The sequence below is a fragment of the Echeneis naucrates genome, chromosome 23 (assembly GCF_900963305.1).
Source record: "Echeneis naucrates chromosome 23, fEcheNa1.1, whole genome shotgun sequence".
NCBI lineage: Eukaryota > Metazoa > Chordata > Actinopteri > Carangiformes > Echeneidae > Echeneis > Echeneis naucrates.
Window position 1 is genome coordinate 7,045,322 of NC_042533.1, and position 24,279 is coordinate 7,069,600.

General features: G+C 40.4%; 1 protein-coding gene across 4 annotated transcripts; it reads left to right on the top strand.

The window, feature by feature from the left end:
* The first annotated feature begins 211 nt into the window (after positions 1–211).
* LOC115036990 (ninjurin-2-like) lies at positions 212–23,421 on the top strand. 4 transcript variants are annotated; one of them, XM_029495436.1, is made up of 5 exons: positions 212–371; positions 20,338–20,474; positions 20,737–20,816; positions 21,080–21,243; positions 22,342–22,466. In XM_029495436.1, the coding sequence occupies exons 1-4, from the start codon at positions 276–278 to the stop codon at positions 21,232–21,234; spliced, it is 468 nt and encodes a 155-aa protein (XP_029351296.1). In that variant the 5' UTR covers positions 212–275; the 3' UTR covers positions 21,235–21,243; positions 22,342–22,466. The 4 variants fall into 4 exon arrangements, with proteins under 4 accessions (XP_029351296.1, XP_029351297.1, XP_029351295.1 ...); XM_029495437.1 differs by lacking the exon at positions 22,342–22,466 and adding an exon at positions 21,548–21,683; XM_029495435.1 differs by lacking the exon at positions 21,080–21,243 and having other exon boundaries at positions 22,342–23,421.
* Positions 23,422–24,279: the final 858 nt, after the last annotated feature.

Below are 24,279 nucleotides of genomic sequence, written 5' to 3' on the forward strand. Positions count from 1 at the left end.
GGAACAGAGGGCGAATAGAGGGAGAGAACGTGACAGAGAGACACAGAAAGAGTGCAAAGTGAGAGAGAGGGAGTGGGGGAGAACAAGATGGGGTGAATGAGCCATTTGTTTGCCCCTCTGCTGTCCTCCCTGGTCTTGCCTGGTGCTTGGTGCCTGGCATCCAGGGTAATTTCCTTTCATACAGACCACTGCTATCCGTGCATTAGCATTTTCAGTGCAGTAAGCGTGATTGTGCGTGTGCACTTGTTGGTTGTTCTCTCGTTTCAAGCCTCATTATGCAGGGACTGGGAAAGACAGAGCGAGGGGAGCAGGGCCGAGACATCGACCTGACATCGCTGAGATCCACCATGCCAGCCAGCGGCCCTCTGCAGGTTAGTGCACCCAAAAAAAGATACAGAGAAGACTGCGTGAAAAAGAGGGCGAGAATGTCAGGTAAGGCCAGAAACAGAAAAACAGAAAAAATTGCGAGAGGGAAAGTGTGACTAGTCAGTGAAAGTACAGTGCAGATGCATCTGTCTTTCTGCTCAGCTGAGGCCGCTCTCTCTTCCTTTCTGTTTCCCCCTCCTTCTCACTCCCTATTTCCTTCACTCTTTCATCTGTCTTTCTCTCCGTCTCAGTTGATGTCTGACTCTGAATTGCTGCTCCTGTCTTAGCTTTGCCACAGAGCTGTGGTATGTGTTGCCTATGTGAGAGCGGAGGATCAGAGGGTTACTGTGTGGCTCTCTGGGTTCGGCTGAGTGTCTCTGCTCTATTCTGAGACCAAGATTTGATCGCAACATCCATCAAATATCAATTAGGGCCTGAGTGAAAAGGCTAATAAACACCTCTAATGTAGCTAGAGGTCAACAGAGCAGCTACTCACTAATGCCAAGAAAAGGGGGTCAAAGATGGGCTAGTGAACGCATCTCTGTGAGAAAAGAGTTTAATGTTTTTCTGTATCTGTCTGGTATATTTAGTTTAATTTTTAAAGGGATCAAACATTTATTTTAGATTCAGCTGGTGTTATTCACAAAGGTTTTGCACTTTCTTTGTTCAAATAATCTTCAGACTCATCATTCTCAGTTCTGGGTATTCAAAGAGCCCCCCCTCCCAAACACACACATACACACACATACACACACACACACACACACACACACACGCATGCGCTCATGCCTTTTCATGGTGTCTGATGCGATTCATCTTCTGTATCAGTGTCGTGGCCAGCAGTGTTCCTGCCCATCAATCAGCAGGGCTATCAGTTACTGGTATATTTAGCTACACAGTCTCCAGTGAACAAAGTGCTATTACTCAAGACAAGTAGTGTGTGTGTCTGTGTATGTGCGTGTGTATCTGTGTTTCTCTGTAAGACAGTGACAGATTGCAGAGGAAAGGTATACCCTCTGCGTGTTTATGCATTAGTGTCCCATTTGCTTCAGGTCCATGAAAATTGACAGAATTACATAAATTTTGAAGTACAACTACAAATACGTTTATAAAAAATATTGAAGAACAAATGAAATAAACAAAATGTGAAGAAGTATCAGTTTTGAGGCTTCCACAAAGTCACCATTTATAGCTTTGCAGTGATATCCAGTGAAGTTACCGTGCCAGGCAGTTAGCACCAGCCTGTATAGACACAGAATACATGAAGAGACAATAGTGAGTTACTGTCTGCCCTCAGTCCATCATGACGAGAAGTAATGCTGCCCAGAGGGCAACAAAAAAGAGGAGGAATAAGATGTAAAACAGTAAAAGCATGTTTGTTCTTCACTGTAGAGGACAGTCTTTACATGGCGAGTGAATGAATTTGCTGCTGAAAGTTTCCATGAAGTACAGTCATGCTTGAAATGGCAACATTGACTGGAATATGTACATCTTCAGCTCAACCAATATGATGCTGTTTTTGCTTCTGTTTTTTTCTACCAGGCAACTTGGCACCCTTCACTGTGTCTCCACATTCATTTTACAAGCATTAAGATATTGGTTAGTTCACTGGGCATTGGCCAGTCGCACAAAGAGAAAATGTACTCTGTTGCTACTTCAATGTCACCGATATCACGCACGCATCTAAAAACTGCTCTCATCTGAAATGTCTGTCCATGTCCATGAGTTTCTTTAGTCTTGCTCTGTAAAAAAAAAACAGATGTTTTTCAGTTTTAGTCAGCGGTTATGAATTTATGAAAGGGCAAAGGATGGTTGTTTACCTGCCTGTTTGCCAGCTCCAAATCTACGAGTCATGAATGTGGCCTCTGTTCATTTGTTTGCCCCAAACCTGGCAAACACACAGACACACACATAGAACTGATACCATGTACAGCTGTCTGGGGATGGTAAAATGTCACAGAGATCAATTTGTAAATTGCCCATAGTGTTTGCAATATAACTTGTGCCAACAGTGATTATTGTAGCCACAGGCAGCTGTAGCAGAGGACTGGGGTGCATTTTAGCAACAAAAAGCTGAGCTAACTATTTACTTTTGAGTGATGATAACAACCATTCAACTGCAGGCACAGTCTGAAGTTTTGCACCTTTCAGAACAGACGAGGCGGTAATCTATAGTGCCCCTTTACTGCAGTAAAGTATGGCAGTAATTAAAATTATTATCTTGTGTGGCTTTCAATGTAAATGTTTACATCTACACATGCAACTATTTATCTTAGTTGTAGTTGCCTCATCACATGCTGACAGATGTTTGCAGAGAACTGAGTGAAATAAGAGTATGCATGTGTATGTGTGTCTGTTTTTATGTAGCCTGAGCATGTGGTTTGGAAATCACTGACAATCCTCTCACGTTAGTAGTGTCACTGTATTATGTGTCTCATATGTCTTTGCCATGTTGTTTTAACAACTGCACTTATAGTTAAGATACAACAGGCGTAGCTGAGTATTATGTGTTTTAGAAAGCACTACGACTTCAGTCAAAACCTCAGTCTCTTCTTTTACACCAAAATGCTATGCTAAGGAATAAAAAACAAAAAAAATTGGACAAAAACCATCTGCTGAAGAAATCATGTTATCCAATACTGCAGAATGGTGATGACAATCTTTTCCCGGAAAAAAATCTTAATCGTTGTAGTGTTGTTGTTTTTTTTTTTTTTTTCTTCTTCTTCTTCTTCTTGTTCTTCTTTCTTTTTCCCAATCTTCCATGAATTTTCCTCACCTGGATTTTGGCAGTTTGTGGTAAATCAATCTGAATTGTTGGTCTGTACTTGTCCTCTAATTTCTGTTAGGATATGAGCCGGCTTTATATAATCCTTTGTCAGATGAATCCTGTCAGTCACAGGACTTTAAATACTTTTTTATTTTTTGGAATTTCTGCCTGATTTTGATTTTCACAGTCTCTGAGTGTGTGACATTTTCTCACCATCCATACATGGCACACTTGATATGGCTTCAAATCAAGTCCAAAGGGAGGCATGTCATTTTCTGAAATTGGATTTATGAGGGTTTTCATGCAGCGTCTGTTTGAAGCTGCCATGATGAATCTATTTCTATGGTGTGAAGGCTTTACACCTCTCAGTCATTCTCTATGTATAGAGCACAGCAACAGGGCGTGGAGGCCTGACATAGAATTAGCAGGAATCACACTGCCTCTCCAGGCACGGGACTCATATTTCAAAGATGGAGAATGGCCACTTTTGCAGAAGAGAACAGTTACTAAACTTAGTGGCTAATTCATACAAAAGCTGTTTATGTGTATGTGTTTATCATATAATGTAACTGGTCACCATTTAACATGCCTTTCTTATACCGAACTCTTTGAGGTCGGTGTAGTTGATGTGGTGTGTATTTATTTACCATTACCTGATTCCATAAAAAAAAATATATTTTTTTTTTCATTACTTCACAAATCTGCCAGGATGCATTTAGCATTCATCCCATCAAACCAATCATTAAAACTGATCACAAATGTTTACTTTAATTGGAAAAAAATCCTAAAACCGCTGAGATCTGTTACCCAAAGTAAAGAGACTACTTTTAGCTGCACATTTGGCAGCTCAGTAATTTTAACAACAGGACAGTTGTGAGGCCATCTGAAAATAAACTAGAGTGCTCTTGTTGTGATGCAGCTCACCGGTCACAGGAGAAGCTGCTTGCCAGCTTTGAACTTTGATGGTTCTTTTGTGTGCTGTTGGTTTTCAGCTTTGTGCCAGATATATAGACAATAATGAAAATATCGCCAGACTTAATCTCAAATAGAGACGGCTTATTGCTGATTTCTCTCTTCTGTTATGACAACATTGCTGAAACCTGCCTTGGGTGCTGGAGTAAAAACTATGAGAATGGGTTTGTTATTTAATCTCTGACTGTGATCCCACACCCACTCCAGTTAAGTTCTATTTTCATGGGAATACCCCGATGCCCGGTGCATTGAAACAAAACTCAAAGTGAATTTGTTAGTGAAAAGATGAAGGTAACTTTGTTCAGTTTGAGCAAAGGATATTTCACCTTGCTGAAATATTCAGCAAAGAATACCATTTCTTTTGTTCTCAGAGAAACTTTTTTGTGTTGCAGAGTTTTATTTTGTTTGGGGTTTTTTTTTACAACTTTGGATGAGACTATTCTCCTGCAAAAAGATATTTTTCTGACTGACATTTGACTTCAGCAGCTCCACAATGTACCCAGCAGTCCTGCATAGAAACACTCACACACAAAAAAGGGGGCTGAAATCACTGCAGCGCTGCGACAAGGACAATCATATTTCACAGTCATAAAGTTGTTTCTTGTATGTGAACAAGCCTGAACTGGTCATGTCGTGGCTTTGGCAGATGGCAGATGGGCAGGGCCACGTTGGGGCATTATTCATATTTCATTCACAGTAAATATACCAACACTGATAGCAACAATACTCCTGAAAAACAATCCCAGGTCTCATAATAACAGTCAGAACTACTTAACTGTCCCTCCAGCTGTTGCTCTTGCTGTCTTCACCTGAACAGTTTCTCTTTGTCTCTTTGTCCATCTGTTTTAGTGTCTGGTGCTGTGTCCTTTCTTGGACACCATCCTTCGCAACTCCTTCACACTTATCTCACCTCTCGAATACAAATTGTACGTGTGTGTGTGTGTGTGTGTGCACGCATGCCTGTGTGTGTGTATATATGTGTGTGTGTGTGTGTGTGTGTGTGTGTGTGTGTGTGTGCACGCATGCCTGTGTGTGTGTGTATATATGTGTGTGTGTGTGTGTGTGTGTGTGTGTGTGTGTGTGTGTGTGTAACCCCTCCTGGCCCCTACACAGCCAATGCCACATTCTGAGTGGGGGTGTGAAGAAAGATTCTGGGAAATTTCATCTGAGACCCAACTGAGCTTGATCTTTAAATGTCTGTTATGTAATAGGTGTGCGTGTGTTTTTAGTCACTGCGCATGAGTCAGTATCAGCTCTTACAAGGGTTGACAGAAACAAAATATTTGCTTTTCCTTTCTTCAGAAGTAAGATGAAAAGCTTTCAGCGTTTGATTAACTGGTGTGTGACACCATCACAATCTAAGTATGTAACTGGCTCAATTTGATGCCAAAGTACTTATAAGGATTTTGGGTTTACTCACCTGAAAAGAGCCGTTGCTCAGAGGCATATCAGTGCTGACAATGTGGAATGAAGAGGCGGCAGGTGCCTCTTTTCATTTCCCAGAGTCAACCTTCTGGTTCAAGAGTCTGAAACCTTGACTTTTGGGTTTGTGAGTCAGCTTCAACACGCCCTGTGTGAGGTCATGACCACACTTGAGTTGGAGTTTTCCCCCAATGTCTATTTGATTCAGATCACGTCCAGTCAAAGGTGTGGAATGTATATGATTATCTATATGGATATGTGTGTAGAAACACAATCATGTCAATACAGACTAAGACATTTATTCTATGAGTGGTAATGGAATGAACCTACTTTGTCTGTCTGTCTTCACTTCACCACTGTAGGAAAGTGAAAACAGAGGGGGGTGCTGGTGGCATTATGGGTACAGCATGCACGCCCCATAAACAGGAGGCTGCAGGGTCGCAGAGATTGGTTCAGTTCCAGCCACGTCGTGCCACACACTCTCTCTCTTCCCCACATCCTGTCACTCTTCAGGCCAAAAACAACCAATCATACAAACAAAAGCAAATATGTATAAACATACATCTTGGTCCACATTGTCTGCACATGATGTGTCCTAATTTTAAGCTCAGCACACTTTATTCTCAGTTTAAAACATGCTTAACTTTACAAACATCCTCCTCATACAGCCTTCTCTGCTGTTTGGATTGCTCCTCCGTTCTCTTTCCCCCTTTTCATCTTCCTTCTCTGTCCAGGGGGGAGTGTTTGTGTTTTCTTTTCATTTCTGGAGGGAAATGACAGCTGACACAGTCTGAATGAGAAGCAGTTTTACAGGCCCTAGCGCTTAATTCACTGTGTGTGTGTGTGTGTGTGTGTATGTGTATGTGTGTGCAGACACGTCAAAAGATTTTTTGATGGTATGTGTGCAAAAAAAAAAAAAAAAGAAAACGAAAAAGAAAGCCAAGATGAATGATACCAGATGAAATTTTAGATCCTAGAGGTTATAAACAATTAGATTATCTCACAGAATAGTCTTTCTGTCTCCTGCTCTGTCTCTCTCACAAACACACAATTATATTGTCACAGAGTGAAACACACCAGACAGAAAGCACAATAATTCTCAACACAGACACACAAGTCTGTCCCTTTACATCTACTTGAGTAGGATTTAAAATCACTGCGCCTTTGTCTTGCCTAATTTCTAACCAGTGAAAGGCCACTTTTGGACTGTGGATGATTATATTTCATAGAATGTAGTGTTTTTCATCTACAGTAGACCGAGTGATCGTCTGTAAAACCTTGAGCTGAATGTTATATGTGAAATAAATCTCTCGCTTCAGCTTTAAGCCAATACTGTTGTATCACACTTTTGTCCCTCATCCACTTGTTCCAGCTGTAGATGCCAAGAAAGAACAGGAAACTCCCTTTCTAGTGCTCAGGCTCCCCTGCTGGGACACCATTACTCACAAAACTAACACAACCGCATGCACACATGCACATTCAGATGCACATAAATCACAAATCCACTCCAGACTCATAAATCCAAGATCACTGAATACGAATCTTTTTGGACTTTCCACAGTTTCCATGAGGCTTTGTATAAACATCCCTTTAACCTAAAAACGTTTGTTACTGTTTAATAGTTTTTCTAAGAATTCATCAGGATTGATTTATTTTCAGATTGTGTGTTGCTCACCAACTGAACGTATAATGCAGTAGTTTGAGGCATGGTGTGCTTCGACACTGTAACCAAACACGTGTGGAGACGTGTGGAGAAGCACAGGCATTGAAGTAGACATTAACACGCACACAATCGTAAAGGTATGCAATCCTTTGTGTGTGATGGGTGATTTATGACATTGGTCATCTCATCTGAGTCCAAGAGAAGTGATAGACAATACAGAAGGAGGAGGAGGGACAGCGAGGGGATGGATTTTATTTAGCATGTACAAATCAAGTAACAAAAGCAATGGCAGTACAAACAGACACACGCACACACACACACACATAGAATCTGGACTGTATTTGTTGATAAAAGAGTGTTGCTATGCAACAGGCATTATGAAGGCTGTGTGTATGAGCATGTTTATGTTAAAAAACATAAATACAGACCTCTCTCTCTACCGTTTTACCTTCCCAGCAGCTCAAGTGTTGGGTCATCAGATCAGACTGTGTGTGTTTGTGTGTGTGTGTGTGTGCGTCGGACAGAACCCAGACCTGGACATTCCTACTCTGGCTTGTATGTTTGTTTAGCAGCATGTGTATGTATAAACTGTGCTGTTGACATACGTCCCATTTATGCTTGTGGATATGTTAATATGTGGCTTGTATGGCTGCCAGTGCCGTGTGTGTGTGTGTGTGTGTGTGTGTGTGTGTTTGTGTGACTGTATGTGTGTCTGCATGACTTTAGAGGAGATACAACACAATACTAAAGCCCCAGTGGATGATGCAGACTGCTGCCAATATAGTTATCTCGAATTTTGGTTTCAGTGTCACCACCGAGAGCAAAGGCACAAAACAATGTGTAAATTAGGTCATTGTGTATTTACAGTGTTGTCCTGCTGGGCCATCTGAAAGTTTGACGGCACTTTTGTGCATTGAAGGAAGCCTGCTTTTTGCTTAGATCGAAGCCACAACATTGATTAAATTACTAAAGAACATTTTCTAAGCAGACATATATTCAACATTCTCGTCAGCCCTTTTAAAATAACTTGAGGTACATTTAATTTCCATTCTGTATAAATCTTGTGAGTTTAGAGATAATGGATGAAGCTTTGTATACAAAACGTGGCTGTGCAACATCATATATTGATTTAAAGTGTGTTTAAAAGAAAAGCATGGGCAGATCTGCTGGGATTGTGGGAGGTGGGTGAGGTTCTGTCTTACCTCACCCAGTCCCTGGTGCCCATGGTGCTCATGGGACTATTGTTGGTTCCAGCACAATGAGATCACGCGTAACACAAAACAATGGCCTTCAGTCATTAACTGTCCTCTGTGTAAAACCATGAAGCCACCAGGTCTACTGGGACTGTTTTCTATTTCCATCAGTGGCTCAGTAAATGTGACAATCACTGCATATTTAAACCACAGCTTTCAGATTTTGTGAACTAGACTTGTGTTTAGTTGCAACAATAAAGAATTAGTAGTTGCACATATTTGCTGAAGAATTGTAAGATATAATTAACAGCTTTTTTCGTCCCATATATATCAATTTGTTGCATTTTAAAACTTCCTTTCATAATTACGAACACATACAACAACATATCCTGATTTAGAATTTATAAACCTGTAAGTGTGTGTGTGTGTTAGTGAAAGACTGTTTTACTTGTCCAAGAATCCATTTTTCCTTTGTCCTCTTCAGTAAAAATAAGCAGCCATAACTCCTCCTAGACAAATAGTCCTTTACATGCTTAGTCACACATACACACTTAAAGAAAACCTGTCAGTGCCGTCCTCGGAGAAAATACTGTGACTAAAACTGAGAGGGTATTGATTAATGTCAGCTGATTCCAGCTGTGAACATGAATTTCATTTATAATTTATGAGCTGAAATGAAAGCACTAATGCTGAAATATTTGTCTCAGGGAAAAACCTCCACCGTGATCATTACGCTCTTTCATTTGCAGTGGTGATAATACGTCACGGCCCATGTGGTAATTTGAAACAGTGCCGATCACAGATGCCTTAAATCCTTCCTGATCATTTCCACATTGCCACCATGATATAAACTCTGTGGTTTACACTGTTTTCTTCTTCTTCTTTGGGTTCACAGTTCGACTAAATCTGTGGGAAGTTCTTTCCTCAGTCTGGGCTCTGCTATCAGCACAGCAGCCGCACAGTTATCACACACAGGCTAAATCTGCATCCTTGTGTGAATTCACTGTATATGACTGAACTGCTGAGAGGTTTGTCTCAGACCAGAAGCTCCATGATGATCATTAAGATCTCTGAATATGAAATGTGACACCACATGTTTATCTTTGATGTATCTACGTACTTCTTGTCATACGTGACTTGTGTGTGTCACACATATGGTGCTTGTTGTAACCGTAATGACATTAAATCATTTTCTACATTTAGTATTGTCGCTCACAATCAAAACAAACGAAACAAAAACAAACTTGTTGCATTTCCTTGAGCACACGTGAACACACACACAATATAGATTTTGCACAGGTGAGCTGTAGGCTAGACTTAACAACAAGATGAGGTTCAGGTAAACAGAGAGCCCATGACCTTACTGCATGGTTGGTCATGTCTGACTGGTTGAGCAGGCACCTGACTGAGGATGGATGTTGTGTTCCATGGCAGTAATACACTAATAGAACTTCTGGCTTCAGTAGGTTTCCACCTGTCACATCTCAAGTAAATAAAATGTTGGCAGGGATGAAGCCTGAACCGAACAAAGGTCTCAAAAGAAGCTGGATTGTTTACCGCATACCTACCTGCTACCAGAGACAGTGTCAGTTGTCAGTATATACGGCAATTACTGAACGCATTTGTTGGAGGAATTAAACGGGAACCAGGACGACAGGATTAAAAGGGTGTCAAAATAAGAAAACAGTCAGGTGTGGCATGTTTTTCGATACGGTGGCGACTATTCTTGCTATCAGTATTGTGATAAAGTTGCTGGCATTAGAAATGCCTGTTAGTTGATATTACAATGGATCTGCAACATGATATAGTAACTTTTAGAAAAGGAAGAGATTCTGTATGTTTTGACATTTAGCATCTTTTCCTTTCAGTCACAGTTTGTGCAGTCTTTCCAAGACTAAATGTTAAATAAACAACATGTCAACTTGTTAAGAAAACATGCAGCTCATTCTGGAGATTACCTGCTCTGCTGTCCCTTTCTCAGCGGTTAAAGAATTACAAGAAGAACAATAAAATATGGAGGAATGTAGATAATTTTAGGTATTTTTTGAAAAATCCAAAGGGATGACACTTGTGCTCAGTGCAGACTGTCTTGCCTCAATGCTTCTCTTTCACCTTCAGCTCCAACACCTGCTTCTGTTCACTAAGAAATTCTACGAAGGGGTTAAGCTTTATGCTGTTTTTCATGGCATTTTTTCAGTCTCAGACAGACTGTGTCTATATCTGTCTCTTCCTCTTTAAATGCTTCTCATTTGGGATGCAGTTTCACAAAACACAAAACAGCAGTATTCGTGGAACTCGGGAAACGGGAATGCCCACATACACGCAAACACAGAAGAAGGAAGTGTGTGTTGTGGATGGTGATGAAGGACCAGTCATAAAAGCCAGGAAGGGGAGGAATGTCCTGCAGTGTCACACATGGCTGAGGCCTGAGAGCTTGTAGGCCTGAAGGGGTTTTAAACTCCCACCAGCTTCGGATTATCTGCAGAAAAAGAGAGTGACACGACAGATAAAATCCCTGTCACGCTCCCGTCTCCGAGGCTCCGACACCTGCTCACACCTGAGCCTCCAAAACACAGCAACGTGTACTCTAAGCTGTCATCTATACAACACGTGCGCTCACACTTCTTTCAACAGGGCGCCCTCCCACACTGCTCCTGTGTTTTTTGTTTTGGATACAGATCCTCCTGAGTGGCTCGAAATCAAGATCATTTTGTGGCAAATTGACGCTTCGCTTCAATGAGATATAATTGCACCAAACACAAACACTGCTCGGACTAGTTGTGTCATGATGTGTGTGATTCCACTCTGTGAGTTAGGTGATTAACATTCTATTTAACAACTTTGTTGCTGTTTTTGCTCTCGTAACCACAGTATGCAGCCGATAGTTGTATAGTTCCTCTTCATGCATGTCACTCTGTGGCAAGTCAGGGGCATTCAATTTTCCAGCTGTTGTTTTGATACAAATGCTGCGTGTATTATTCGAAGACATAGCTGGAAAGCTGGGGAAGACACAATGGAATTATTTCCCACAAAGTATGAAATATCTCCACTCAGATTACAGAGAGACAGAACATGAATTTGTCTATGAGTCAGACAACTTGTCTGTCTTTACGTGATGCTTGACAGCGTTTTACATGAAACCTTGAAGAAGATGGATGGATTTATTTTGTATTTGTATGTCGCCCTCTTCCCCCTTTCCTTCAATTTCTCTTCTTCCCTCTTCTGTTTTGTTTCCTCGTGTTTCCTGTTTCTTTCTTGATCTGCTGTTGATTGTAAGGAGTGCAACATAAACTGTAAAGTGTTTTGTTAGTCTGTGCGTAGATAAGGAGTGATAGATTTGTTTTAAATCTAAAATAATAATGATAAATTCAGATAATTTTATTCTAAGGCAGGTAACCACTGGTAGCAATCCAACATCCCACATCTGCTCGACGATGCACCAAACCTGTTTGGTTTTCATCTGACTGTTCCACAACAGATTCTGCAGCGCTTTTAACCTTCCTGTCATGTGTAATTCATGATTGATACTGGCCATTATGGTAGAATGCAGCAGCACAACATTGCTATTCGGACAAGTATGCTTACAGTTTCAAAAGATCTCTAAGCTATTCTGAAAAATATTCAAAGTATTTTTTTTTTTTTTTTATTGTTTGGCCATCTCAAAGTTTAAACATTGTTTCATGGAGCATTTCACTTTGAAATGACCCTTGTCCTGCAACAGGGAGGTGACTCAGCATTCAAAGGTAACATTCTTTCTGATAGAAAGTCTAAAATCACCTCCCATAGGAGCAAACATCCACACCTCCGATTGGTCCCTGAGCACCTCATTCTTGACCTGTGGTCTCCTGAGAGACGGTGGCGAGCAATTTACCAACCTGATGTAAACATAACATTAATTTCAGTTCTCATGAATCACATACAGAAACAGCTGGCATGAGTGTTCAGGTGGGAATAAAAACGACATATCTGTGATTGTCAGGTTGACAGATTTCATATGTCCATTTTATGACAGGTTAAAGGCCAGAGAAAAAAAAGGAATTCCAACCATTGCTGCCATGTTTTTCCTCACTAAGACTCTGACATCAGTCTGTCCACCCTCCAAACATGTTGTAAAAACTTCAAGCAGGCACTCAACAATGATGCATATTTTTAAACCCCCACAAATCATGCACGAGGGAACCCAGGCTTTTATATTCCATTGTGTAAACTGCATGTGTATTTCCTCATGTAATTGCAGTGTGTGTACAGTCTGTGTGCGTTTGTTATGTGTGTACACGCTTATTTTTTGCATCGGTGTGAGAACATAAGGAGCTAAATATTTATGCAGGAACGTGACAATTACACAATTAAGGGTGTGAATTTCTAGCCTGAAGAAAAGTCATGTGCTGAAGTAACTGGTGATTAAATTGCTCTCCTAAGCACGAGTGAGGCTGAGCTCCACGTTCAAAGGATCTAAACTTGCTCTGAAGCGGTGAGGGAATTCTGCTCGTCCATGCTGTTTGTTCTTATTAATCGTCACCACATTCAAAAACACTTCTGTTAATGTGTGTGTTTGCGATGTTGCCCGGAGCGCATCTGGAGTGTTTGAGAAAACACTGACACACATGCCTAAGCACACCTGGCAACAGAAAGGTTTGGACAAATAGGCGTCTGGCACACACTTCTCCAAGAGTATTTTACATTCCGGATTATTCTGTAATGTATGTGAACTTCTTATGAAACACACTCTTCTTGCACAGCTGATGGCAGAGAACAACCAGGTGTTTATGGATTCCTGTAGCCATTGTTGATATCTGTTTAATGTGTCTGTGCCATATTCATTCTGCATTAATGTTACATATAATGGTGATCATGTTGAATATGTCATACAATATATATCCATTAATGTGTTCGCTAAGTTATAAGTTACAAGTTATAAAAGAGAATATATACTTTAAAGGGAGACCACAAATTTCCCAAATCTCCCATGTCTGTGATGAAGCAGAAGCCAAGAGTTCTTCTGGACGGCAATAAGACATTTTTAATAATACGTCTTGATGGTATATATCCTGTCAGTTAGAAATGAGCCTGTCTGTAAGACTTCTGCAGGAAAGCTGTCCAGGACTGGAGGAGCCAGCTGGCCGAGTCATTGATATGGGAAACTCTGTTACACCATGTGATTATGGTCAGGAATGCAGAGAGTCAACTGATATTAGATCACTGACAGTCCTTCTGTCTAACACACACACAGTAACTACAAACAAACATCTACAAACTACATACACACATGCTCAGAATACCTTTACCTTTAAAAACTCCATATGTGCTTGATTTGTTTAATTGTGGTTCAAAGTTTTCTCAAGATTTACTGTGCTGGGCTGGTGGTGATTACTTTGACACTATGTGAGTTTGTGTGAGTCTGCGTGTGGGCGAATGTCTTGCCATTGAGGGTGAGGGGTAGAGATCAAAGGTCACACAGACTATATGGGTTGTTGGTTTTCCCAGTATTCTATCTCTTACACACACAACGGAGTCTGCTATCGACCCAGTAGCTCTACAGCAGGAGTATCAGTACACTACGAGCACAACCAAAATGAGCACAGAAGAAAGGAAGGGTCACAGTTGTATTATGACATCAGCTCAGTGATATACTGTATGTTTTAGCCTGACTTTGTTACTTTCCATCAACGTTCAGACTAAACTCACTGTTCTACAGACAACAGTGTATTTCTAGATGAAGAGGTTTAGTATGAATCCGCCACACAATTATTTGTTACATGCTCTTTAAGCTTTCATACATATGTTGACATAATGCGTTCTCTATCCTGTAACGTAAAGGTCTAAAAAAAAATGCACATTTCCTCGTTGATCTCTGTACACATCCTGCCTGGTAATTAGTGTGGCGTCCATCCTGCTGTGCAACAGCTTGTCCTCAGAGGAACAACCGGATGAGAACACTGTGATCACCATAGCGAAGCAGGAGACGTTGAGAAGATCAGCAGATAAGCAGACGAAAAGCGGAAACACAGTTGGATGCAGATATTAAATTCCTTTATGGTTCCCTGCACCTACTTTAGATGTTTAAAGATACTATCTGAAATTGATGTCATAGCAAGACTTAACTAAGCTTTCAGTATTAGAATTTGAACTTTTGATTTAAAAACAAACGCAGTGTTACCATATTTTAAACAGTTGTTCAGCTTGGACGTATAAATTTATCTATTTGCTTTCTCTCTTTTAAAGCGGAATGCCGTTGAGAATTATGTGACTGAATAGAGAGGAAGAGAGAAGAAAACAGCCCGAGGGAAAGCATCAAAAAGTATGAAGAGTGTGTTAAAATGATGAGTGTGGTAAAGGACCAAAAGGGGGACAGGTTTGCTGGTTGGTGCACAGTTCATTGACTCATTAGCCTTGTGACCAAGAAAGTTAATTTCAGATCCAAATGTAAAGTCCACAATTATCCATAATTGGCTTAAAATACATAAAAACACACATCTTTTAAAAAGTGTTTTGCTAATTACAGGTCAGTTCGTGGATGATAGTTGGCCATAGGCCAAAAGTTAAGGATCACTTGCTTTTAAGTTGCAAACTTATTACATATGTGTGTTTGTGTGTGTGTGTGTGTGGGTTTGTGTAGATAACAACTAGGTCTCTGTTTTTCCAAAACAGAGACGAGGCCAAAGTCAAAGTTCAACCGGCAGGTCTCTGGCTTTAACTCGGTTTGTGTGTGTGAATTTGTGCGTGTGCTGCGTTTTTCCCCTCTGTTTGTTTGTTTCTGAACATAAGAGGTCCATTCACTCAAATGCCCCCCACCTCATCGACACATACCTACACAGACAAACAAATAACCTGAAATGCAGCATTGCACACTCTGGATGTGTCCCCCAACACAAACAAACAAAAAATGTTTAAAGGCTCTCAGTGCTTAGCTGACCACCAGCTGATGTTTTACATTTTTGCATGTCCCGTAAATGTGCCATTTAGAATTACGTTTTGTTTTGTTTTTTCGTCTCTAAAATGTCAAGCTCTTCAGCTGCTGAATGTGCCACACTAGTTGTTTCCTTTGTGATGCAGGAAGTGTGAGAGTGCAATGTTCCCTGATGCAGCTGGAAACAACACTTTACTATAAGAGTGCTGACAATGACTCACAAAATAAAAACAACAAAGACACTAAAGCACTTCTTGAAAGTTTTCGAAAATCTGCATGCCTGTGATTAGCTCAGCAGTTCTTTATGTTTCAGTCATGGGTTGATGGTGTTAAATGCATATTTGTTTAATGCATAATGATGTTATTTTTATACCTGGACCTGAGTTTTCATACATCTTTTGAGTGAAAATTATTTATGAGGTGACAATTCTTTGCTAGTAGTCTGTATAGGTATGGTATACTAGGAAGCACTAAACAGTTTGCAGTTTAATCGAACACCTGTTTGCCTCAAAAACCTTGTTTTTTGCATTCAGACTGTGACCACTGACAGTGTTACATAGAGTTTATAGACTTTAACTCCTTTTGGTTCACCTTTAAAACAGCCACAATGGTCATTTTAACCTGCAGAACAGTGGAGCAGCTGATCCACCTTTTCTTCAGTCACTTGGTTTGTTTGTGTTATTGTGCAACTTTTAGTGCTAGAACAATTCATATTTTACTTACAAATACCCAACACCACCCATAATGTGGAATGTGCACGTGCACCGGCTTTTGTCCACACATGATGAACTTGAATTTGTGTCTCTTTAGCATTACATTTAAGTGTAGTTACTGGAAATGGACCTGCTGAATAACTGTTTCCAGAAAATGAACATAAATATTATTTAAAAATCGGTTTAATTAAGAAGAAACCTTGAGGATAAATTTAGCAGGTGGTTTGTAAGTTTACTCAGCAACCGAAGGAGAGATTGCTTGGTTTTCAACAAACCTGAGGCATGTTTAAGGCCAAAAGCCTTCAAGTAGGTCTTTACTGCAGACACTCTTTCCAGAAAGCCAGCAAGAGAAGGAACAATTCATTTCTTTGTTAATGCCTCACATCCTTCATTCAGACTGAAATTGTGTCACTATCTGTTTCTCTTCATCTGCTTTTCTACTTTGTTCCTGCTCCTTCTCACTGTATGGAAGATGCATAAAACTTAGCAGAAAGATGATGCCTTCTGGCACAGAAAGCTGCGGAAAAGTGAAGAAAAAAATGAAGCAGATAGACAAGCACAGAGGGACAGAAAGACAGACAGAGAGAGAGACAGTTAAAATACAACTGTAAGAAAACAGAGATCCACTCCTAGATTGGTACCCTTCCTATTGGTTATTATAGGGACCAATCGAAGTCCAGGGGAGGAGCACTTCCTGTGAAATCGAGGGGGGCCTCCAATGTGGTCTAGTGTGTGCGTGTGTGTGCAGTAAAAAGTTTAAACATACAATTTTACAAGCATATTTTTGTGTATATTGTTGGCACAAATATGCCTTGTTTGTGTTGTGAGAGGTATATGCTACATTTATATGTGTGATTGTGTGGTTGTGTGTGTGTGTGTGTGTGTGTGTGTGAGACACCTTGGTTTTATTATATTTGTGTTCATGAGGACCAACTATGGTTGCAGAACCCCACAAGTTTAAGGTTTTAGGGTTAGTAGGTCCCCTCAAATATATAATTTAAGTGTGTGTCTGTGTGTCTGTGTGTGTATACCTTATGCTATCTGGCTTTATGCCCACAACTGTGGATCGGTGAATTTCAGGAATGGGAGTTTTACAAGGCCTCTGGAGCTTACTGTATAAATATCATATATCCACAAGAACTAAGAGGAAAAGAGAAACCCTCTGTGCAGGAAAGTGTGTTTCACTTACTCATTTAGACTCAGGCCGTTGTTGTGTTTGAAGCCGAGCTAGTATCGTTAGTCTGACCGTGGAAATGTCAGCCTGCAGCCGAGTTAAACCGCAAAAACAATGTGGTCTGTACAAATAAAAAATCGTACATGGGTTTAATTGGTGTAGATTCTTTTATTAGGTGTGTTTTTAGCTGTCTGGCATGGAAAATCTTTTTTAAGCTGGTGCGAGATGTTCTTTGCAGGCAGTGCATCGTGAAAATCATACCAACACCATTTCATTCCTGATACCGCTTTAATTCTTTGTGGATATTTAGTGCAGATATTTTTTCAGCACCTGGGAAGACTTTGACAAATATAACTGCATTTGCGTGAAAGAGATGTGACAGCACCTTCCGACTGGGATCTTTTTGTTAGAGTTAAAAATGTCCTGCATAGGTTTATTTGTCCACAAGCAAGAAATTTGCAGTGGAAAAAAGTAGCTCGTAGCTATTTAAATAATCCTCAACTGGGAAGAGAATAGATGATTTATGTGTTTCTATTGGCCTGCTTGTGTTCAAAATCAGAAAATTATAATTTTTACAATTTTCTGATTCAGCAAAAATACCTGTCCAAGTGCTGTTGAGCCTGATGGAAATCCTAGAAGATGGCGATAAAGCGGACTTTGTTGTAACTCACAGCTTCAGGGGCTAAAACTGTTTAACTGCCGGCCCTCTGCAAACATTTCTCCAGGCTGCTGTAGTTCACAAGGATCCATGGTTCTTCTACCTGCACTGGTGAGGGTAGAATAATAATTTATCAAGCTTATCATACATGCATGCTTCACAATAAGATCGGATTAAGTGCAATAAAAGCACAGTCAGTACATTTTGAGCCCTTACACTAAGTGAACACATATGGGCCATAAAATTGTATGTAGGTCATGCCTATGTTTTGCTTATGGCATGTGTGTAGGTGTGTGTGTCTGTGTGTGTTTTTGAATGTGTGTGTTTTGGCGACATGCCCAAAGCTCATGTTGATAAATTGTGACCACATGAGTCCCCAAAGGAGAAAAGATGGAATCAGGCCAATATATATCTAAGCATGCTTTTTCTCTCGCTCTGAATCTGACGGTTTCTCTTCTTTTCACTTCCCGCTCAGTCTCTCTCTCCATCTTGTCACTCTCTTCATCTCATTTTCTTTAACAGCTCTCTGTTTCTTTCGCTTGCACACGCTCAGAAAAGCAAGAGCCCATCGTACATGTGTTCACAGTGTTTTCACTGTCTCACAGTTCCAGGAATTGCTACATACTTCCTTGGAGATGAATCCAATCTGGAGCAGACTGTACTCTCCAGGGGATTTTCCTGCACACAACAATATCACATGAGTACTAGCTTGATAACATTGGAGCTGGTAAACTGCAAGGTGCAGGTTTTTCAAAAATCCGCCCCCCCCCCCTCCTAAAAACACAGTTTGCTTTGGTTTTTGCTTTGTTGCTCCTGAAGTGTCCAAAGGCTACATTTGAGACTGTCAGCAAGATTTTCCAGATTCCAGAAATCATAATCTGGTTATCATGAACCGCTCTCTCCTGAACACTGTTGGTGAAAGCTGCCCACTGGCTGTACCACCAGAGGAAGGTGTGCCAGTACTCCTGGGCAAGTGGGGAGTGGACGTAAACACACCGGCCCAGCAGTACAGCGGTTCTCCACCAAGAACAGTATGTTGACGCCCACCGCTCTGTCCCAGTACTGAAGTGAAAGGTCCCCTGCTGGTCAGATGGGATCAATCAATGCTCTTCATTAGTTCATTCACTGCACCTGATTGTATGAATGAAAGGTGATGACAGCAACATCTTTCCTGCCATCTTTGGTCTTCAGCCGAAATTCAGTTATCAAGCCATATTTCACATTCATCTGCGTGACTGGGTTTTATTGATTTACACCATAAATCAACACTAATGCAGATGAAAGCGGTGGAGTTTGTATTTCTCATGGAGTGCCTATCTGATAAAAACACTGGAGGGGTACAAACCTCCAGGAGCAAAGTCTCTGTTCAAACAGCCTTTCAGGAAGACTATTGTGACAAATGTGAATTAAAGTGATGCATAGGTCTCATCATCATTGCAAGTAAAGTGGGGATATAACAACCATGCTCACATTCATGCACTGTGGCTGATCTGGTTCAGGCTATTTAAATACACTTTTGTGTAAAGATGCTACTTCAGCGTTGGTTGATTTAACCACTACTTGTTACTGTACTTATCTAAATACATTTACAGTGTTCTTGTTCATTTTTTATTTGGAGCAGTAATACAGATTAGAACACAGTGAGGTCATATAGGACACCATTTTGCATGTTAGATCCAATATATGTCTTCCTGAAAAACATCTCTGTTTCTGTGAAAAACAGACGGCACCGATTCAAACTACACTGACAGCTTGAAGTAAAATGATTCACTTCTGGACAGAAAACTTTATTCTATGGCTCCGTGTTAATAAATCCAATATGTGCATCTGCAGCCCATGCACTTATGAGCGAAAGTAATTATACCTATAAACATTTTTTTCCTGACGTGTTAAAATCATAGGGTTTTCTGTAATGATGTCTAATGTTTCCTTTTCTCTGCTCACACACACACACACACACACACACACACCTCCTTTTTTTTACCAACAGTTATTTCAGCCTTTGCTATTCACTTGCTATTTGTTTATCAAATGATTGCTCTGGGTAAATAAAAATATTTGAAAAAACACAATGTCTGAAATCTCAGCCTAAGAATAACTACATCCAAATGAGCTGCAGTGTGAGCACTCATGGCCCACAAAGGACCCACAACAAAAAACTGGAAATTTTAAAACTGTAAACTGTTTTTAAACTGACAAGATTGGAAAAGCTCCTTTCACTTTGGTTCAACTGAAATATAGCAGAGAGACCAGCAAAGGTCAGATAAAGGAATCAGATACTGGCCGTATTGACAGGTTTAGATTACATCTTCATATTTGTGTTCAAATGTTTTTTTTGCTGTGTTGTAAACTCCAAGAAGTCGGATGTCAGATGAGTTTACCTTTAGACCCATTTTTCTCTCGTTACACTGACTTTATTAATTATTGTCTGTCCACTGATGCATTTACTGTCTACATAATGACCACATGAAACTGAGCAAAATCAATCACTGTCTTTCTCAGGGAGGTTCGACCTCTAATCTGAACATGAACCTGTATGCCACAAAGAAAACAGCAGCTGAAGGCATGTTGGACATCGCTCTGTTCCTGGCTAACATCACACACATGAAGACCGTCATCGAACAGGGAGCTGGATACAGGTACGGTGTGTGTGAGAGCGGGATGGAGAAAGAGAGGGGCTTGGACTGAGTGTTACATTACTATGTAGTTAAATCACATTTTCACTATCGGCAAAGTTCTACAGCAAAAGTACAAATAGCTTTTCCAAATGGAGATAATGGCACTAAATCCAACTCACTATTGCTGAGAATGATTTTGGTGAGTTTTGAATGAGTGAGTGTAATTCGCTTTCAACAGCCACAGTAATATTTCCTAAATGTAACTTTTCTTTTGCATCCTCAGGTACTATGTTGCTGTTTTGACACTCATTTCCTTTTCGCTGGCTCTTCAGATTGTGGCTGGAGTCCTGATCATCATCATTGGTGAGTGTTGCTAAATTATGCTCTGCTTCGGAAATCCACCCACCATGTTTTTAACCAATCATGTTAACACACTAATTCACTCACATGGTGAATTGTCATGACGTCAGTCAGAGAAGTCCCCATGGGCATAAAATCTCCAAGCCATCAAATATATTGTCCATGAGGCACACATACAACTCCAAAATGATTATGGGTGCATGTTTTGTGTAGTATTTTGTTATTGTTTTGTCGTTATTTTTGGAATGTGTGTGTACATGTTGCAGCCCGAAGAGACGTCAGCGAAGTGGCCAACCAGAAGCGCCTTGACAGCATGAACAACATCATAACCATCCTCATCTTCCTCATCTTCGTAACCAACATCTTCATCTCTGTGTTTGGGATGGAGCGCACCGGCCTGTTTCCCAGGATGCATTTCTGACTGTCTGATGTAGGGACTGATTTTAATACGTAAATCTTTTTAGAAAGTAGAGTAAAGTAAGCTGACTCATGGTACACACATACACACACACAAACACCAATGTGACTTATTGTTATACTCACAGTACTAATCTGCTGCTGTGCTACTGCACTCTGATTTGTTTTTGTTAGATTTTATTCAGTATGAATGAGATGGGCCAAGGACCAACTAGATGTGTGTGTGTGTGTCTCTGTGTGTGTATCTCTGCATGTTTTTGTCTGGGTATGTAATGGATGCATGCATTTCCTGCGTGTGTGTGTGTGTGTGTGTGTAGCTCGTTTTGAGCTCACCCTCCTCCCTTCTTGTCAGCGGTGTTTAAATTTCCTGAACAATCTGATCACTGGAATCATCTTCCTCACTCTGATCATCAACATCATCAAAGCTGCCTTCGGCACGCAGCGCAGCTGTTTGCTGGGATGGATGTTTCAGCGTTTCTTTCTATGAGACCACCTTATCAGATACATTCACACACTGTACGTGCGTTCATAAACACAAACTTGATTGAAATATGAAGTTGGTTATCTTAGATTAGCACAAACCTGGGAACTGGGATGAGCCATTCACCTTTCCTGTTAAAGGGAACAAAGTAAAACTACCAACTACCAACTACAAATCAGCAACATATAAAGCTGAAGTGGAGTTTCTGGCATTTGACTTTCTAACCCTAAAAAAATCAAACATGCACAATTCCAAAAAATGTGGACTTTACCTCTGAGATAATGAGACCTGAGTGATCACTAGATTTTAGCTCCCTGTGAAGGCCACTTCACCTTAACCCTTCAACTTTTCCCTCATCTGAGATTCCCAACAACCTCAGGAGAATGACACCGGCTTCTGTTTTTCATTGCCCCAATATGTGGGGCATCTTATGTTTCATAAATTAGACAAATTAAATTAGAGGTCGGAGGGTTTTTGACTGAATTCTGTGTGAATCTGTTTGGACGGGTGTAATGCTGTTTTAAATGTGCTGTGTATGTGGGAACGCATGTATCAACTGTGTGTGTGGGTGGCTTGGTGTGAATTGTTTGAAATATGTGTGTTTGTGTGCTGTGTGTCTGTGTGTCATAGCCCGCAGGGACCTGAACGTGGTGTCCAATCAGAAACGACTCGACTACCTGAACAACCTCACAACAGGCATCATCTTCGTCACCACGGTGATTAACTTCTTCATCAGCTTCTTTGGATCCAAGAGGACTGGCTTCTTCCGCTGGCTGCTGGCTCGACTCCACTTCTGACATGCTGACACAAAACCCATGTGTACTTGTATAGCAAACACATTACACACTGACACATGCAGAAACGCACACACAAACTCTTTGCACAAGCAATTCATTTGAACATTTGTTGATTCAATGGTGACTTCAAATGTTTGTGCATTAGTAATTAGTGAAAAGACACACAAGATACATATCTTCATGTTATTTATTATTGAGGCTTTGGAAGATGTTTAAATCTCAGGTTATAATCCAACTAAAATTTCATTTAACCGACTGCACATCAATTTGAATATGTGTTGTTTTATTTGCTGCAATAATCTGCTTGAATTTTCATTTCTAAAACTCAATGCCAATGTTTGATTGTGTATGTTTCAAACTTCACAAATCCTGTTTGGTGGTCAAAAATGGAGAAACAGTTGTGAACATTATTGTCTTTGACTATTTACTGACAAAGTCTTTTTGCATAAAATGGTTTTTAAGACTCAATCTTCAACAGAAACCAGGGTAATAGAAATAAGAGCCATCTGTACACGTTGTCCCTCAGTAAGCTAAATAAACAGGAGCAGATGCTTGATGTGATTCTTGCTGAAGATTTTTGGAAAAATAATGAACATGTGTGCGTCTGTATCTGTTTGTGTGTCCATGGAAGTTTAAGTTGTTTTAGGAGTTTTAGGAGAAATCACACTCAGTGTGTCAACAGCACCAAGTGTAGTTTGAACCCTGTCTTTATCTCCTATCTATTTGTATGTGTGTGTGTTTGTGTGTGTGTGTGTGTGTCACAGGACGCCGGGATCTGAATAACTCTGCTCTCCAGAAGCGACTAGACTACCTGAACAATGTAACAACCATCATAGTCTTCATCACCACAGTCCTCAACTTCTTCATCAGTACCTTTGGCATGCAGCGCACTGGATACTTTCCATGGCTTATGATGCGAATCCACTGATACACACACACACACACACACACACACACACACACACACACACTTCTGCAGAGTCTTACAGCTAAAAGTTTGGACACACTTTCCTTTTGATTTGAACGGGAAAGGTGTCCAAACTTTTAGCTGGTACTGTAAATGCAGATGCCTTCATTTCTTAACTTTTACAGTTTGACAGTTACTGCAGATCACTTTTGACTGAGCTGTTTGACGCTTTCGTTTTTAAATTTTATGGATAAAATATTACTTCATGTCCTAATGCTTCTCTCTAACCCAGCACTAAGCACTGAAATAAAAATGTTTTTCTAAACTACTTTTTCTCCCAAGTGTTTATACAAGCAATTAAAGGTAAATGCATATTGTTTCATGTTGACTGAAGCAGTCTAAGTGGAGCAGTGCTACGCTGTTGCTATTTGAAATTTTTATTAGCTAATGGAGCCATCTAGTGTGAGAACTCAGGATGACACACATCCCTTAGCTTGAATTAACAACTGCTTACACCAGCAAACAAAGCCAACAATTCTGTCTGTGTCTTCTGATGATAGTTCTTATTTGGTTAATTTTCCCCCTGAGGAGCAGTTTGCTGAAGCAGCAAATGCGCTGGGGTGTGAAAATGGGAATCTCTATAAATATACAGGAAAAAGCAGCAAAAGCAAAGCAAAACAAAATTTAGCAAACTGCAACACTTGAGGCATCTGACAGTGAGATATTTGCAAGCTTTATTTCTGTTACTGTCAATATTAGCATTAACAGCTGTTTACTTACCAGTCCAGCCAAAAGCTCCAGCTGCATTTAAAGTACAAAGTCTTCTGGTCACCAGAAACCAGTGACAAAAAAGTACAAAGGGCC